This window comes from Poecilia reticulata, linkage group LG21 (assembly GCF_000633615.1).
Source record: "Poecilia reticulata strain Guanapo linkage group LG21, Guppy_female_1.0+MT, whole genome shotgun sequence".
Classification (NCBI taxonomy): domain Eukaryota; kingdom Metazoa; phylum Chordata; class Actinopteri; order Cyprinodontiformes; family Poeciliidae; genus Poecilia; species Poecilia reticulata.
The window spans coordinates 7,890,894-7,910,125 of record NC_024351.1 but is presented as its reverse complement, the minus strand read 5'-3'; the positions used below and the strand labels follow the sequence as shown (position 1 = coordinate 7,910,125).

The 19,232-nt window shown below is 38.5% G+C and overlaps 1 protein-coding gene across 3 annotated transcripts in view; it reads left to right on the top strand.

The window, feature by feature from the left end:
• The window catches only part of wasf1 (WASP family member 1), a 57,845-nt gene that overhangs the window by 20,498 nt on the left and 18,115 nt on the right, over nucleotides 1-19,232 (top strand). For all 3 annotated transcript variants that reach the window (XM_008397758.2, XM_008397761.2, XM_008397760.2), the window contains exons 2-5: nucleotides 2,574-2,728; nucleotides 4,936-5,070; nucleotides 14,273-14,426; nucleotides 18,909-19,026. In XM_008397758.2, the coding sequence (XP_008395980.1) occupies nucleotides 2,596-2,728; nucleotides 4,936-5,070; nucleotides 14,273-14,426; nucleotides 18,909-19,026 (540 nt within the window). In that variant the 5' untranslated portion in view covers nucleotides 2,574-2,595. The remainder of the gene's footprint in view (nucleotides 1-2,573; nucleotides 2,729-4,935; nucleotides 5,071-14,272; nucleotides 14,427-18,908; nucleotides 19,027-19,232) is intronic.

Genomic DNA, 19,232 nt, shown 5'->3' with positions numbered 1-19,232 from the left:
TCAAACCTCGGTTTGGAAATCTCAGTAGGCAGGGGTGCTTGTATGTCTGAGGCTGTAAATGTGTCTTGCAGTTGTTCATTGCACGCCGAACAAGTTCGCTGCGGCAGAAAAGCTAAAAAGCAAGGCTTTGCTGTCGTCACTTTTTCATGCCGTACCAACACATATATTTATATATAATGAGCCCCTCTGACAAAGTAGCACCTGTACTTTGGAAAAACTCACATTTAGAAAAGACATTCTCACTTGCAGATCTATTTCTTGTCTTTTTTCTTTTTCCTTTTTTTGTTGCTTTCAATTCATTTCTCAATTCGTTTTCAGCTACTGCTGTTCAGTTTTTGGCATCGTTATCATTAACCCCCTCAACCTTTGGGTAGGATTTTCTCAATAGCCGATAAATAAAAGCCTAGTTTGGACCCTACGCGTAGGAGAAAAGTTGACTTTATCACGATAAAAGATAGGAGAAAAGCCTTGAGCTTTATGGATAATAACAAAGAGCTTAAGTACATGTTTGTAAACTGGCTAGTTTGGAGGCCCATCTGGAATGTACATATAGTTATGACTGAAAGATTTAATTTGGGTTTCCATCTTTGCAAAGGTTTTATTGTATGAAAATAAGAAAATAAACTCTGCTTACTGTTTTAAAGGACCTAATTTTAATCAAGGGTGTTTTTATATCTGATTTTCTTTTCGTGTTTCATTATTATATAATAGAACATCATGCAGTAGAGTGAAACACAGATGTTTTGGTCCAGGATTACTTCATGTTTTCAGATCGGTTCTATTTAGCTTTTCTTAACGTTTCGGGTGGCCAAGCCGTGACTGACAAAAAAAAATTTGCCACCCAGAATATTTCTTAAATTCTTGACTGTCTTTCCTGCATAAGGGGAAGATTTCTGGGGAATTACATGACTTTGGCCATAAGCTAGGTGACAGCTTTCAGAAATATGTGCAAGGAGTCTTTATTTTTATACTCCTTTATAGCAAAAGAAAACTTCATACTGTCTGTAATTGTAGGCTGCAAAGTTTTAGTAGTTCAAAAATCTGAATGTCTTTAATATTGAAGGCAACTACTGAGATTAGTTATTGAAATGACCTGTTCAAGGTGCACAGGATTAATCAATATCAAGAAATATCATGAGCTTTTAGCATCTCAACCACCACAAAAACAAGCCAGGTGATTACGACTATGATTTAGTACATTTTGAAGCTTTATTTCTTACTTGTAATGATTGTATTACAGCACAGGAATCACTGGCTGTTGGGCACTGCTGATGAGCGTCTGTATATATGCATGTGTAAGTAATATGCTGACCGCTGGAAGACGAATGAAGTAAAATAAAGTATAGAGAGCATGTTTCTATTTTAAAAAAGGCTACAGGGATTTCACTCGGTGGTTTATTTGTATGAGAGCGAAACACTGCCGACACATTTCACTCTTAACGGCTTCAACACAAGCTCAGAGAGGTGCGTGTTTGTCACTGATGGCCCCCCGTTTGAGATGCCTCCAGGATGACTCACCTCAGCACAGTCACCATCCTATCGCCGTCCAGCTTCCGAGAATAGCCTTTTCTTGCCCTACATTTCTCAGGATACGGCCAATAATCATGTTTATTGCTTGGCAGAAGAGCCGGCACTAAAAATACCGCAGAATATTAAAGGCACCAGACGTCAATTAAAGCTTAATCAATGCTTTAACCAAGCCGCGGTCACTGCCGAGGCAGTGCAGTCAGTTTGCATCAGAACACCTGATCACCACATCATTTCACATGCCTGCTCTAATTAAGAGTGAGCCAGCAGCAGGGAAATGGTGTTATTAGCAGCATTAACTGCTGCTGTCGCAGAGGGAGTCATGTTGGAGGATGTTTTAGCTCTCCTCCTGTCTTGATCTCTCTTTTCAACTTTCCTTCCCACTAATTATCACCATTCTGTTCTCATCTTCAGTCACATTGTGCATATTTCTCACAATCATGTGGCATGTCAAAATAGTTTGCTGGTTGGAGCATTTCAGTACTGAATGGGTTGTTTCAGTGGCTGATAGGAGACTTAAAGACAACCCATGATCCTGACACATGTAGTCGCACTGTTTGATACACCCAATAATTTATCACAAATAGTCCTCATTTACAAGCTGAAATAATCGTGGTAAACACAACTTATGCAATAGTGCCAGCCTCAAGTAGTCTGATTTCTGTACACATATTTTGTTTTGCCCCTCTGTTTTCATCTTTTTCGTGTTCTTGCAGAGGGAAGAGAATTGATTCTGAAAACCTTGCAATGTAGCTAAATATAATTAGCATGGCTGACTGAACAGACAAAGTGCAGTGATATGTTAACAGATTGCATAAGTTTAGCGATGAGCACAAGATTGTGTTAATTAAGCTAAACTACTTGAATGTTTCCAGTTTGTAAACAAATGAAATTCATTTTACTTTACCGTGGTGCGTCATTTCTGGGTGAAAAGAATTCTTGCTTGGCGCGAGTGACGCATTGTTCTTATATTTGTGCAGAATCAAGAATACAATTGTATGCACTAATGAAATTTTCTCCCCGTCTCCTCCATCTCTCTCCTATAGGTAGTGTTGTTGCAGCAAAACGATGCCGCTGGTTAAGCGTACCATCGAGCCCAGGCACCTGTGCCACACGGTATTGCCAAGGAACATCAAGAACGAGCTGGAATGTGTGACCAATATCTCCTTGGCCAACGTCATCCGCCAGCTCAGCAGCCTCAGTGAGTGACACTCATAAATACACTCATATCCTTATATTGGGATAAAACCTTCTACTACAGATTTCTGAAGGATTTAATAGAAAGTTATATATATAAAAAAGAAATACGATTCATTCAATAAAATGCAAAAATCAAATTTCCAAATGTGCTTCGGTTTTATTTACTACATTTTTGGAAAGGCGAAGAAACGTAAAACGGCACGACTGAAAATGTTTCCGTGCTGTGATCTATCAGCACTGATCCAGACAATTCATAGGAAAGACATGAGCAAAATAATCTACCAAATACATCGCAAACAGAGTCGAAGGTTCCAACAAGCAAACCAATCTAAAGCCGGCTTCAGGATCTGTAGACAGCCCACAGATTCTCATTAGACTTTCTGTTAAACTTCTTCTCTATCGCTATGACAAGATTCATAATCCTGGACTGCACAGATGAGTGAGATAATCATACCTGTGAAGTCTTATTTGTAGCAAACAAAAACAGTGATGTGTTCTGCTTTATCTAGAAAATATATTAACGAATGTAGAAATAACTTCTGGCTTAAAAAGTAGAGGATATTTATCTACCTTGAATTTCTTAAGATACATGTTGCAGAAATGCATTTTCAGTGAAGTACACTTCTGTACAACATTTTCTTGGTATCAGTTTGTATTGCTTTATTAAAAACTATTTTGCAAACCCCACTTTGAAATCAGACACGCCATTGGTTGTGATCTTATTAGGAAAGTCTCAAACTCGATAAACTCCATTTCCCCCCAATATTTTATGACATTTATTGCAATGAAGATAATGGTGAGAATGCGAAATATTACAAAATTCAATACAAATGTATGTTACTGCACATGGCCCAGGCCTCAAAAAATTTGCTCTAAAAATGACAAATTATTCCATTTGCTTCTTCACTACATGAATTACATTAAGCAGTACAACTGTAGTGGTATGCAGTAATGATGGCAATCAATCATATTTTCAAACAGAAAAACATTATTTTTCCCTGTCATGAAGCCAACAGTGGAAAATTGTTTGAAACGGCAAAAGTAATGAGTAGTACTCCCAAACTTCTGGCTTTTGGGTTTTGCAAAAGTAATTAATTAGCTTATTGTTATTATTGTTGTTAGTATGAGTGATTTATTCACATTTCTTCTGCATATAACATAAAGTATAATGTTGCCCATCCCTTGGTATCACTCCCAGTTCTTAATTCAATATGCAAATAATGAATGAGTAGTCGGCCAGAAGGTAAGTACACCTTTTCAATACAGAAATATAAATAAAATACTGTAATTGATATAAAAATAACTGCATCAAAAGGTTTGGTGAGTTTGCCAAGACCCTCTTCTGGCCCAATTATACAATTATTATTTTCCTTTTTATGGCCATCTTTTTTTATTATTTTTTTTAAACAAATGAAATACTACAAACATATTTTATATGCCAAAGCAAAAATTCAACTGTTGTCAATTTTATTCAATATTTCAACTAAGATTAAAGATCCCAGACTCTTTAAAATTCATCATCCCAATTCATAAATTCACAAATCCATAAATATTTTTAAGAACAAAACACATAATACCCAACATAGCTGTCAATAAGTTTTGAGCTTAGAGGTTAACTTTAAATGGAGTAGTGGTGATACGACATTTTATACTGGCGGTGTGGTACTATGGAAACAAAAGGTCATGATTAATGGACTTACTCTCATTCCAATGCACTTCAGAAAAGGAAGGTCTATATTTTCCAGAGCAGACACCTGCAGGCGTTCTGTTTAACAAACCTGTCTGCATCACGCAGCTCCAAACGTTAGAAGTTGGCCTGCTCTAACTACAGAGACACCCAGTCGTCACTTTGTTTCTTCAAATCTCAGTAAGAGGCTGAGACAGAAGAAGAGCAGCATGGCTTGCTTTGATTGTGTTTGACAAAAGCATTTGAGTTGTCTCACCAACAGATCTGCGGTACGTGCTGCAAACTACCAAAGGTCTCCGGAGTCAGTTGACAGTAACCACAACTGACAGTTACATTTAAGCAAAAAATGTTCTACAAAAGCAAAAATGATTTACTTTAAACAATAGAGTGAACGCTAGATATTGGATTAGACGGCAAGCAGTTGCCTCACACACTAAACAACTGCTCACATCTTCCAGTCAAATGTTTCCAACCATTTTATTTTTGAAAATTTTGGAAGAGTAAAATGATTTTTTTTGCAGGTAAATATGCAGAGGACCTTTTTGGAGAGCTGTTCAATGAAGCCCACTCCTTCTCTTTCCGGGTCAACTCCTTGCAGGAGAGGGTGGACCGGCTCTCCATCAGCGTCACACAGCTGGACCCCAAAGAAGAAGAATGTGAGTTTCATACAAGTGTCAATACAGAGCCTGAAAAAATGACTGAAATCCCTTGAACATTGTCACATTTTTTAAGCTTCATTTTATTTGGCTTTTATGTCTTGTACCGAGGCAGTGTAGTGTGTACTTGTGAAGTGAAAGGGGGAAAAAAAAAAATCAAACAAATCAGATGATTTGCATGCATTTGCATTCAGTTCCCATGAGTCAAACCCATTTTAGTTAGCTCAAGTTGTATTTTTGGGTTTTCCTCCATGACTGCCCCGTATTTAGCTCCTCCATTTTCTGTTCAACTCTGACTAGTTTCCTCATCATTGCTGGAAAAAAAAATGCACTCCAACATTATGATGCTGTAACACCGCTAACATTTTCAGTGGTGTTAGTTTTAATTTTGTACCACACATGATGGACTTGAATTTTCAGTTTGGTTACATCTACCTTGGTTTCGTCTCTCCTAAACGGTTTGCAGGAAACTTTACCAGGAGCTTTTTGTTACACCGCTTTCTCCCTGACCTACCTGCTATGTTCCTTCATCTTCCTGGTTCTGATTATCAGTTCATAGAAAGGCCGTATTTACAGTAAAATTAAATTACCAGCTGGTAGACTCTGTTTAAATCAGGTAATTTCATATTAACTTTAAAGTTGTATGAGTAGGGGACCTGATTTTTTATTTATTTATTTATTTAGTGTATTTTTTAGTTTTGGGAAACCTACGTGTAATTTTCCTTCAACTTAAAGATGATATTAATGTTGGTATTTCAGCTTAAAATTCTAAAAAAAATAAATAAATAAATAAATAAATAAACATCATTAAAAGGTGTTCTACGCACAACTCATTCACTTATTCTTTAAAAAAAATAATTCTCATCAGTTTTCTTGAAATAAAATTAGCAGAATTTGAAAATGCAAAACCATCATTAAAAAGTTCCCTCCCTTTTATTTTCCATAATATTTTATAAGTCTGCCATGAGTTTTAAAGGCTGTTGGTGAAGGAACAGGTAGCTGTGAGATTGTACCATTTTTCAGCTGCCGTAGTTGTAAAACCTCTGCTCCCGTTAGAAACATTGCTTTCGAGTTTCTGTTTGACTTGCTGCTCATTTACTTGATAAATGTGTTTTCCTTGTGTGAAGACGATCTTTGGGATCCTTGTTGTGAGCAATAAAAAGAAAATGCAATAATCTGTGTCTTCTGTCAAGTGAGCCAGGTTATCCTGAGAGAGGAGAGGCAGAACGACAGGATAGAGCATCGGGCAGAGTCAGCAGAGAGTGTACAGTAAAAAAACACGGGGAGAATCACAGCAGTGTAATACCACGCTCCGAGGCACTGTATCGATTTCCCATGGGCCCGCAGTGTGTTTAAGGCTTTGTACAATGCTACTTTAACTGCTTCCTTGTCACTGGCAAACTGTGAAATGCTCTGTGGCTATGGCCTATTTGAATGCATCCAGAGGCTTTGGTAGCCCTTTTTCAAAAGGCAATGAATTGTTTGAGATTTCGCATCGTTTGCCTGTATCACTTTCCTTCTCTCTTTTTTTTTTTTTTTTTCTTTTTTTGAGTCCCACAGGAATTTGTTCTCCCCCATTCAGTTTAGACCAGATATTTACACACTCTGGGGTGTGGAGGGAATACACAAAGTAATTTTTCTCACTGTACTACATTAAATCAAACTGAACTTTTCCTGTTTTGTGTCATTTGGCATTAACAAAATAATTACTATTTTCTAAATGCCAGAATAAATAGAGGGAATTTATTATTTTCAGACATCTAAACCCACTAAGGTCGCCATGTCTTTGGAAAATTTGGAAATAACCAGCCATCACACCGTCCATATTTTGCACCAATGTGTCCTATTGCAAAATATACAAATCAACCTCTGAATAAAAGCAGAAGTATATGTGAAGTGAAGTATTCTCTTGTTGATCTGGTGTTTTGCAAATTGAAAAGATCTTGGTACTCTTAGTTAACCTAAAGCAGAAAAAAACCTTAGGTTATATAAGTGTGTGGTTTTTTTTTATTTATATATGTGATGTATATAAATCTCACATGTCAATTACAATTGTGATCTAGTTTTGGAAGTCTGGTTTGCCGGAGGAATGTTGTACCAGTGTACACATCATGCTGAAGTGTTGGTGTCAAGTACCAAAGCATCAGCACACCCCATAAACGTTCTTAAAATACTCACAACGTTTGCTGCAAAAAATGTGTTTGACATTTTAGATGCACACATAAGTTTGAACCAAGTTGCAGTAAGAGATTTGGATTTTATTTTGGCAACAATGTGTCTGTTTGCTTTTTTTTTTTTGTTAAATATATCAGGCCACGGTGCTCCGGCGGATTTGTGCTGTTGCAAATCTGTATTTTAAGCTTGAGTCTGTGCCTGTGGTCCGTGCCTTTATCTGACTTCATAAATAATCCTGACTATTCCCCCTTCATTGCCTAAAGAGTTGGCTTTAGAGACTGTGGATAAGAATCAGCTCAGTTGCAGTTTTAAGTGAGTGGTGGGAGAAGTGGGGGTGGAGGGGTGTCAAGAGGGAGGACAGTAAGGAAGATGGAAGGTTCAAGGGAAGGGTGCTTAATACAGGGCACTGCAGCAAAAGCAGTGGAGTGTAAAAGGATTGTACCGCAGAATTTTCCGGACTTTGCTGCTGCTCAGACCTCAAACCTTCTTCACATTCTTTTATGGCCTGATAAAGTGTTTAAAATGGGGGCAAAAAAAAAAAAATCACACTTCATCTTTTGTCGTTTATTTGAGTTTGTACAATCGAGTGACAATCGAGGAGTGTGGCTCCAGTGGACTGAATTTCACACAAAGCCGAACATCTGCGGGAGGGGTTCACCAGAGGGGTTGTTTCCCGTAACTGCCACCCCGCATCTCCCATCTCTACCCTTTCTTTTACCTTCGCGCTGTCAGAGTGGATGCTCTTACTGTAAGACTCGCCTTGTAATTGTCTGTGTGGCTTTGTGGTTGCCGTGAGTGGAGGGGTGAAGGAGAAGGAGAGTCGGTGCAAGCAGAACGGGGCCGTAAATCAGGGACCTGGAGGGATGGAGATGGGAAGATGGGGGTCAGGTATAGGATGGAGGAGACTGGAGCACACAATGGCTGTTTTATAGATAAACAGGCTGCAAGTCTTACAGAGTTCGTTGCAGCTGTAAAAGCTTAGATTATCACTTTAAAACACTTTGAAGCAACCAAGTTTTATCTCTTGTGACTTGAGTTGACTTTTATTTAAAGGTATTATGTAGAACAGCAGCATTTACTAGCAGGAATCACTAGAGTTTCCTTCATTAGGTGTTTTTTGGAAAGCAGGGGATTAGGTCATTATCCTTACAACTCACTGGCTTTTTGTTTTGTTTTCCTCTGCCAGTACCGTGCGGCGACTACACGTAGCACTTATAATTATGTTTCCAGGAGTTTTACCTAGCTCCTATATTATTATAGTAGCGTCACACATTTTAACGCATTCATGTGGTGCACATAGGGTGGAATTTGTTTTTCATTTTGTTTCCGTTCTTGATCTTAATAATGGAAGCAGTTTATCTGTCTCGGCTTTTGCCTCTCTTTGATGTTGTGCATCACGACCTTCGTATACCGGCGTCTTTGTCTAATCCAACTCTTTGATAGCTGATCTAAAAAGCACACATCAAACGCATAGATTTATTGATTTCGGCCGCCATCTTGATTGCTGTGGTTGGTGGTGAATGTCTCGAGCAGTGACATTGCTGCATAGGCTGTCGACCGTCTAGCTTCTGTAAAATCACCAGATTTAATTCACATAAAGTAGTGCAAGAGAAAATATTCAAGTCCCTATTTATATAATCCATAAAAAAAGAAACTGTTTGATATGTTTTCTAAATCACTCTATCGTATTAAATATATTGGAAGAAGAGGTTCAAGAATGTTTGTAGTTGCCCATTGCATAACACCAGCAGAATATGTAGGAAAACGGCAAACAGGCTGTGATTTTACTGTTTTTGGCAGAGACATTGAGATTGCAAAACAAATTTTATTATATAGCTTACTTATTGCAATTTCCTTTTTCTTTTTACAATATTACGGCATGCCAACAATTTTCAAATAAATATAGACAAGCAATTTGTAAGCCATTTCTTTTGTGAAGTATTATGAATAAGTAGACTATTGTATGTGCAATATTTGTATTTTAAGCTTTTTTTTGTGAATCATAAAAACAATCTTATCCATCAATCTCCTTTATAAGAACATTTAACAATAACGTCTCAAGATAAATTCTTTATTCTAAAAAATGTCATTATTAAAAAGATTTCCAATGTAAATTAGTTTTTTTTTTTTTTTTTTTTTTTTTTTTTTTTTTTTTCTTTTTGTTTGGAAGGATGTCAATCAAGAGATTAGAAACCAAAAAATAAATAAATTACAGCATTTGATTTTGAAATGACCTCGTCTGGTTCTGGATTTTCTCTTCAGGTGAAGTAAACTAAAATGACAAAGCAAAGGGGAGGAAAACCAGCATTAGTGGAAGACAGTGCAGTGAAATATCCAGTGCTATTTTGAGGTGATTTGATTTAGACACCTATAAGGATGACAGTGTAACAATAAGCTGCTGTGGCAGGAAAAAATACAATCTGAACAAAGAGATGCCCTGCAGTATAAACAACACTGATGAAACTGTCAGCTTTTACTGAGGCTAAGACATCGATCTTTGTGACATCTACCTGTAAGTACTGTTTGTAAGTTGACAGTAATGGCTTTTTCAAGATAAAACATAATCCTTTAACACCCTTTGGGTGCGTTAAAATCTGAGTGAGCAGCTCAGAAGTATTCATCTATAAGTGCATTAAAAAAAAAGAACAAAGATCTCACACACCCAGTTGAAATGGATTTACTCTGCTGATGAACACATTTTAGCAAATGATTGAAGGTCACAGAGTGGTCCACAGTGTTTCATCCAGTCATTGAACCACAAGGGCTTTATCTACCCTAATAATTTATAACTGCCCAGTGTGACATGAGAAGAACAGACGCACACTTTTCTGTACTCTGCTGACCTTTCAAAGAGTATCACCCCTCACTTTGTCCTTGAGGATCCCACCCTCTCCTAGACTTCAATCCACAAACTACCTCACCACACCTATATCTGTTTTTTATTGTCCTCTCCAGCCTGCTCTCATATCTTTGATTGATCTCTGCTTTCCCTTCATCCTGCATGGATGCCATTTGTGTTCTGTCAGGCCCTCTTCTCCCCCCCCCTTACTCCAGCCAGCCAAACTAATGACCTGTATCCACTACTTAATAGCACTGTTACATCACTGGACAGGCTGCAGGCCATTATGGAAGGCCATGAAGCCACACCAAACCCCTGGGGGCTCCAACTGTTTCTTTATCTACTGTCTTATTCATCCCTTTCAGTCCTTCAGGATATGTTCATTGCTGTACTTATCTGCTAAATGGTTTCTACTTCTGTTACATTGCTGATGGTGCTTTTACAACAGCTCAGTCTTTTGTCCTTTTTTTATGTTCTTCGTGATGTGCAGCTCTGTTCTTCTAATCTAATTCTGCATTCAGTCGTTTCCGTTGAATTGACGTACTTTTAAAAATGGGCTTTGGTTTCATTTTATCCCAGAAAATTGTATTTGGTGTCGTCTTAGTTTCCGCTTTGACGGAAAAGACGGAGAGCGCAAAATCAGTTATTTGCTATAAGCCGAGTAAAACTTCAGATAAGATTTGTAATTCAGCAGTAAAAATCTCTGAGTCTCGGCTTACTAAAGTCATCAGGGGAGTTTCCTTTGTTTTAAACTTTGGGCAAGTTTAGGAAATAAGCTATTAACTTGTGGTCATGTCCTGACTTATGAAGGTCTATGCACATCTGATTAGTTTATAGATGCTTTACTATATTCTAAAACTGGAACGCCCTCAAATATTCAAAATAAAATCACATTAGAAAGAAAAAAAATATTCTGTAATTGATGATTAAATGCACCTATATGCTTAGTTCTAACATGTTAAATAACGTGAGAGGCTTTAGAATCCATAAACTAAGTAAAATATTATAGTTTAATGAATGTCACAAGTTTAGTTTTCTGGGGTTTTTTTTTTTTTTTTTTTTTTAGAAAATAGCCACTGGGCTGTTTTTGCATATAACATGGAGCTTTATTGCAGAAGATGAAGACTTTCGTTTTGCAACTCTCCTTTTATGTCTGTTCACCATGTGTTAAGAGTTTTTCATGCAAGTATCAGACCCTATGATATTCAGTGTATGTAGAATTAAACAACAACCTCTGCAACAAATGCAAAAACGGAGACAAAGAAAAGAGGCAAAAGCCGAGTTGAAGACGGAACCGATTCAAGGCTGCAGGAGGAAGTGTGCAATAGGCAAAAATATAGGGCAGCATTTGCATCAGAGTAAAACAGGGGAGAGAGCCGTGTGTCTCCATGGTAAAACTTGGCCTTCAACTTTTCCTATCTGTTACGCCTGTTTGTGCACTAGAACAGCTACGAGATAGTCAGTATAAAGAATGAGGACAGCGGGGAAAAAACAAACCTGGAAAGTTTTCTTTTTTCTTTTTCTTTTTATTGAAGCCGGGGGGTGTGTGTGTAGGTGACAAAAACTTCTTCACCTCACTGTAGCTGAAGTCTCTCAGCCAGATGGTGTCTGTCTAAAAGCGAAAGATGCGAAGGCTAGAAATAAACTATTTAGGACAGCTTGTTGATAAGATGCATCCCGGGATCAGAGACAGCTGGAACACCTGGTGCTGCCTCAGCCAGCGCGAAAGCTCACAGGTTTTACTTCTGGATTTATGAAGACCTTTTGTCTACGTTAAGCATACCTTAGCTACTTAAGCTAATTTATTCAACTAATACACTCAGCCTGCTTTGAGGTATCCTTGTCTTAGGCTCACTTACCAACATTTCTTCTTACAATCTAAGCTTGTTCATGTAAAACATGTAAGTTGTAGTTGAGTTAAATCTTATGCTAAGTAGTAGACCTTTTTGACATATCCGTCTATGTCTGAGGTGCTCGATGTAAGTCAGTAAATATTTAAAACCACCTCATTGTGCACCAGTCTCAGATCTGGGTGCTCGCTTTCTTTGCTGTCTCTTATTTCGGCCTACTTGTTGCACCATGTGACAGCCCAAGGAGTGTCTAAATCCATCTGAGGACAGTGTGCACAGTGCTTTCTTCTGTCAACACTCACCTGTCAACTTATCATGCCAGGAAATTCTGTATCTATGTGATGTAGACCAAGCTCATAGAAAATAGTTTCACCAGAAGTGGCAGACACAGCATAGGAAATCCTGGCATTAAATCCTCTCTGAGAATTTATTTTTGACATTTGTGGGCAGAGAGTGGAAAATTTATGAGGACTGTCTTGTAGCATGTTTGTCTTTATTCACCTTTTTTGTAGTTTTCCCACCTTTTAAAGCAGAAAAACTATTTTAATTTCTGTCTTCTGCTACCCCTTCATAGTGTTCCAGGTAGGTCTATGTGTAGGCATGAGCAGTCTCATTTTCTTGTGGCTGTTTTCCCATCTCTGCGTCTGTTTTAATGGCTTTTCAGTCCAATCCACCCTCTGGCTACGTTCAGCTTTCAAGACTTATCCCAAGGGAAGTTCGTGCCTTGCTGTTTTTGTCATTGAAATTATTTACCTGTATACACCACTCTGGTATTGCACATTACTTTCCATTTCGATTTATACAGATGTTTCTGTCCTTCCAACTCATTCCTGATTTTTATCTGTTTGCTGTTTCCATGATCTTGTTTATCTTTTTTTTTCTTTTTATCTCCTTTCATGTTTTGTACCAAACTCCAGGTACTGTTAAATCTGCCATGTCTGTGCTTCAGGTGGCTGATCACTTACTATGCTGAGTCTGCAGAAGTGATTTCCCAGAAGTTATAAAGATTAGCAATCTAAGCTGGCTTTAACTTTTTCAAATTTTGTCGTATAGTAACAAATGTTGAAAGAAAATGATATATAGTCTTTTTTCTTAACAAGAGACAAACTTTAAAATTTTGGCATGCATTTATGTTCAGCCTCCATGTTTTTTGAGGGGTATGTCTTTTTTTTCTGATCATCATAAAATTAAAGAAAGGACATCTGTGAGTAACAATTTTCAAGTAGAGTACAGATTCTCAAATGGATTTTCATCAGTTTTGGTCCGACATCTTGAAATTGGCCCCTGTCTCTTTAAGAACCTCGTATTCTTTCCAACACTCCTCCCTAAGCGTATCATCACAACCGTGCTTCTCCATGCTGTCCGATGATGCCGGTTTCAATCATTCACACACGTATTCACACTCCGTTGGCGCCGCTGCCTTGCAGCAGCACCGCTATGCCCTCTGACCGCCACCAGCAGGCAAGGCGTGTGCAGCGTCTTGCCCAAAGACACAACGACGGAGGCGTATAGAGCAGGAGTCAAACAAGCAACCCACCGATTGCGGGTTGAACTCCTGCCACTGTCGCCACCGTTGTCCCGTGACACATATAATCACGGAAAAATACGAACAATAAAAAAAAAGTTCTACGTGAAATTGTTAGCTTTTGTGTGGTAAAATTGTGTTTATTTTGGTCTTTAAATTGATGTTGTCACTCCTCAATGCTAGCCTGCTAATAACAGGGAACTAACGGAATGATTCTAGGCCTGCCACACTCCTTCTGTCCTCCCCTGGGCTGCACTGTCTATTTGTCTCTCCCTCATGTATAATTCACATCTGGTTGCAACTTTCTGGCTTTTCTTCCAAGACTTTTACTTTCCACATTAAGAGTTGCCTGTAGTGTAGCCCCCTCCTCTCCCCCCTGCTCTTCTGGGCAATTTTTCCTACTTGTTTTTTCAAGGGATTCAACTGTGCATCACTAATTTTACTTTTTTTTCTTCCTGCCTTTAAATGTCTTTTTTTCACTTTCATATGGAGGAAAGGGACAGTCATTAGCTTATCTTAGTCATCAAATTTGGATTTCCTTAAGGGGAACTGAAATGAACCTCAAAAATGCGGCGTTAACCCAAAGGAGGGAGGAGGATGAGTTGTTTATGACGCACGTTTGTGCTCTAATATCAATACAACTGACATGAGAATGCTGATGGAACAGAACCGATTGATAATCACAAGCTCGTCAGTGACGTGTTCCTGACACGCTTACATGTTCCAAAGACTTGAGAACACGACCGATTTAATAAGTGAAACCCATCATTTTCCCATTACCAAGCGCCCTCCGTTTGTCCCGTCTCTCTGCAGTGTCTCTTCAGGACATCACTATGAGGAAGGCCTTCAGGAGCTCCACCATTCAGGACCAGCAGCTGTTTGACCGCACGTCTCTGCCCGTCCCTCTGCAGGAGAGCCTCCACACCTGTGAGGAGCCGCCACCTCTCAACATCCTCACACCGTACAGGTCTGAATAATGTTGTTATGCACAAAACCACGTTTCACCTCATCAGCATTGCCAGCATGACGCTAATTAGACTGACTTTAACTGTTATTTTTTTATGCTTACTCTGCAAATGGTGCAAATGACTAATAAGTGTTAAAAGCCACAGAGTTAACGCATAGAGCTGAAATGACCTTGAATAGTAAACAGTGCTTTCTGTTTTTTTTTGTTTTTTTTTGGTTTCTTTGTTTTGAGTTCCTTCACTGGTCAAAACATTTATTTATCACAGGGTGGACTTTTCGACTGCAACCTTGAATGGTTAGGAAGTTGGTACAATTGCTCAGATCACATTTTTTGGAAGCGCTACCCGTCACAAGGCCTGAACATTCCAAATTTATTGCATAAATAGTTTCCAGATTTATCAATATTTAGTCTACCTAGTGTTTATGCCATTTGTACAGAAGAGGATTAGGGCCACTGGAAAAAAAAAAAAAAATTCTGACTTCAATTTCAGAATTCTGAGATTAAAGTCAGAACTGTTTTTTTTTTTTTTTTTTTTTTCCAGTGGCCCTAATCCTCTTCCGTACATTTGTGTTTATGTCTTTGTCTTTAAATCTGGTGGACTTCCTTGAATACAAAAGGAAAATAATATGTCAAATTGGGGCACCTGCTATATGTAATGTAATAACTTGTGCATATACTGCTTTTGGTTTTTAATATTCATTAATATACGTCATTTGGATTTTGCGGCGTATGAAATTGCTTTGATTATTTTTCAGATATGGATGAGTTTCAAAAAGGGTTTTATTTTTCCAAACATTTTCACTTTGCCCCACTGGCTAATCTTTGTTCAGTTTATTCAGAAATCATCCGTCATGCAGTCCCAATAGGTCAGTGCAGTGTTTAAACTTTCGCTGACACCTGATATTGTCTTCTGAAGTCATTAGACACTGTGTGTCTTTTAAAAAAGCCAGGTGTTGCTTAGAAATCTTGCTGTAAAACTTGTTAAATTCTGTTTTTTTATTACTGCTTGTACTGATGAGGCCCCACCGGACCCAGACAGAAATGGCTTCATAAATGTCGCTGCTACCTAACAATACTGATCAAGTCAGATGGTTGTATCACGGCATCTACAGTATTTACAGGCATACTGGGGATATAAAACGTACGATTTGTGTAATTAAACTGACTCCATGCACTGGGATTCTGCACAAAACATCAGAATGAATCAGAGGCTGTAATTTGTTCTGTGGTAGCATTTTTTTTGTTCCTGTGGAAGGAGTCTTGTGCAGTGTTTTTAAGGCATCTCCTTGGGTTAGTTCTTTTTTGTTGCTAATATACTGTGCGATCAGACCGCGTTATCTTGGCTACATTTCAAAAATTCACCCTGAGAAACCAAAACAAATTGTGCCTCTGTGACGGGCTGCAAGTTCCCAAAGAGCCAAATTAAATCACGTCCTATATTTTATGTTTCCATACAACACTGGATAAACAAACTCTAATATTTAGAATTTGTTTATGCTCAGAGGTTAGTGGCTTAGCAAACCAAAAAATACTGGCCAGATATCAAGCTGAAGATGAATGTGGGAAGGGGGGAGCCAAAAGTCCAAAGCAAATCCTTTTTTCGTAAAACAACTTTTAGAAAAGGCAAAAAAAATGAAATAAAATAAAAATAAATAGCACTACGAAAGATGTACTAGAAAATCTTGCTTTTTGGAGACAAAAAAGGGAAAAATAAGGGATGATTTAAAACTTTTGCACATTCTAGCATGTGACCTAGTTGTCCGCTGTGATGTTCATGGTTTATGCTCAGTGGGATTAATTTTCTCAGATTTTCTTCGAGTTTGAAAGAAAACACCAAGTAAAAAAGAAACTCAATTCAAGGACAACGTCTCTGTAACTGTAAAGATCACAATTTGCTATATTCTGTTTTTTGGACTTCATCATCGTCTGATTTTTTAAAAAAATTTTTTAGTTTTTTTCCTTTCTCTGAGTCCATCTGAATTTTAGATCCCGACTCCTCCTCCTGAGCTGATTGGTTCATCAGCGCTGAATGGATGATTGGGCATATCAATGGGTGATGATTTCATGCGTTTGATTAATAATTTAAAGTCCGACTTGAATTTTTGTCATCTTCCTAGTTCCACTGCTGTTCATTATTTCATCCCGTCTCATCCTTGTCACCCACTGTCTTCTTTTCTTTATATTTTCTACTTTTTTCACACCTCGCCTCACTCCGCTGGGGCCCTCCCCAGGGTCTTATTTTCCAGATGGACCCAGAACATAGCTTCTACATGTATAATCCTTTGTATTCCTCCTCCTTATGCGCGAACATGTAAACACGCATTCCAAACTAAATAAAAACATCAAAGCGCAATGATTTATCGAGTCAAATTGTACCTGCTGCAACACAAACCCACACTAAACTGGTCTCCCCTCTGTTCTCTCTTATCGCTTTGTTAAATTCAATTTTGTTCCCTTTGTTGTGCTACATATCATTAAACTTTCCACTCCTGCCGTTTGAAGTTGAGTCTTTTCATCTTCTATGTGTTCACTCTTATTGGTGTCATTGCCAAATAATTGCCTCCCAAGACGAGGCCAAGGCTGGATATAGGGAAATACTCGCAGATTAGAGTTTCAGCGGCCAAGAAGCATGAGATCTTAACTTTTTTGGATCTCAAAACCAGGCAGCAGTGTGCCCTCCAGGCCTGTCCAGAAAATAATTATAATACAGTGAAAGATGAAAATATACCAGAGAATTAAATCTATCTTCCAAACTGTTAAAAAAAAAATGACACTGAAGATTATTGATCATATTATCAAACCATGATAGCGTTTTTCTGGTCTTCTGTATTGTGAATTAAATTGTTCTTGGCCAAGTTATTTGCAACTGACAAAAAATTTTCTTCTTGAAGGAATTTATTGTTCTTTCTCAAATCCATTGACGCATCAACTTCCATCTATCCAAGATCCGGATTGCAAAAGTAATGGGTAACCCAGACATTCCTCTCCCCAGTTATAACTCTCTCCAGCTCGTTCTGGAGGATGTTGAGGTATTTCCAGGCTGGAAGTGAAACATTTTTTGCCAATGAGTTTTGGATTTACTCTCGGGTCTCATCCCAGTGAGACACGTCTGGAAAGGGAATCCTCACCAAATACCTGAACCACGCCAGCTAACTTCTTTCTGATGTGAAGAAACGGCAGCTCTTCTTTGGGAACCCTGTGATGAGATCTCCATTCTTTTCCTATGGCAAATCAGATCAGCACTGGCTTGACTGCAGACAACACCATAGACAAAAATTTGAGCCAGGTCACGGCAAAATTGTATGCTTGACGGTCAGGCAGCATGAGGGTGTCTCATAAGCCTAGAATACAAAATGTACAGAGAAAACTAAACTAGAGTACTTGATACAATGTTGTGTTTATACACTTATAATGGTTTACTCTGTGGAGGAAATAAAAACATAAGATGCAGAAATTAGACTGTAAGCTCCGCTAATGTGCATGTGGGCCTCGCTCTGCTCTGCTCCTATCAGTCACACACCCCTGTGGATTTGCTCTTTAATCACTCTGTGGTTACAAGCAACAAAATGGAGCTGGAAGATGTTATACAAAAGCTAAAAATGGCCGAATAAAAACCAAAACAGTAAAAGTTTGGGCCTCCAATTAGAGTTAATTAGTTGTGTTGGATCAGACAATGGGTTCAATTTTTGTGGACCCAACTGGGACAAGTTGGATTTTTTAAACGTGAGCTAAACTCTACGTAACACCTCTTCAAGGCGGCGTTTCCAGATTCGGAAACGACTAAATCATTTACATGTGGAAAAGGTAAAACCGGTACATTTTAGAGGGGGAGAGAGAGAATCGGCTTTCCTGTCTTCATTAACACTTTCCTCAGAGGTAAACAAGATCATCGACGCTTGCAATTCTTCTTACGGCAGGGCTAAAACAAAATGCAAATTAGTTTTCTGATGTAGTCACAAACTCTCATTAACTTTGCAGACAAGAAGACGTTTAATCTGATTGTTCTTCATAGCAACGTAGAATTACTGCAAGTTGCTGCCATAAAAACCGAAGCTTGTGAAAAGATTTCTGTCAGTTTAAAAAAAAAAAAAAACTTTTGAGAGAGCAGCACAGCCAGTGACTGATTGGAAAAACATTGCCTGCATAAAACTGTCATGTCGGTGTAGACCAGAATCGCTAAGGAATGTTTGATACCTTCTTAAATCTGTATGAAGTATTAAGGAACCTCTGAAGGGAAAAGGTGGAGTAGCTGCTTAAGTGGTGGGGGCCAAACGATCTGCTTGGGAGACGAGCCTGGAGATGCAATACGCAGCATTAACTTCTAATTTCCTAGATTAACCTGACTTAATTTGTGCGGTTTGATGGAAAGGTTTTGCGGCTTAAAAGGAAATGTTTAGAAAATGTTCACACACAGGTAACAAGCCCATGTCATAGCTGCACAGAAAAAGTCGTGACAACAACTTTGCTCTTGTGCCTCTGCAGGGACGACGGTAAGGAGGGCCTCAAGTTCTACACTGATCCGTCATACTTCTTTGACCTGTGGAGGGAAAAGATGCTGCAGGACACCGAGGACAAGAGAAAAGAGAGGAGGAAGCAGAAGGTAAGTTAAGGCTTTGACCTTTTTTTTTTTTTTTTTCCAGATTGCCGCAGTAGATTAAATAGTCTTTGTGGAGTAGTGAAGTTTTTAATTAGAATGACTTTAAGTGACTGAAGAGGCTTCTCGTATTTTCCAGCCCTGCATGAATTTATCGACAGGGTGACTCACTAATAGATTTGCAGCTCCGATTCATACCACATCGCCTTTCC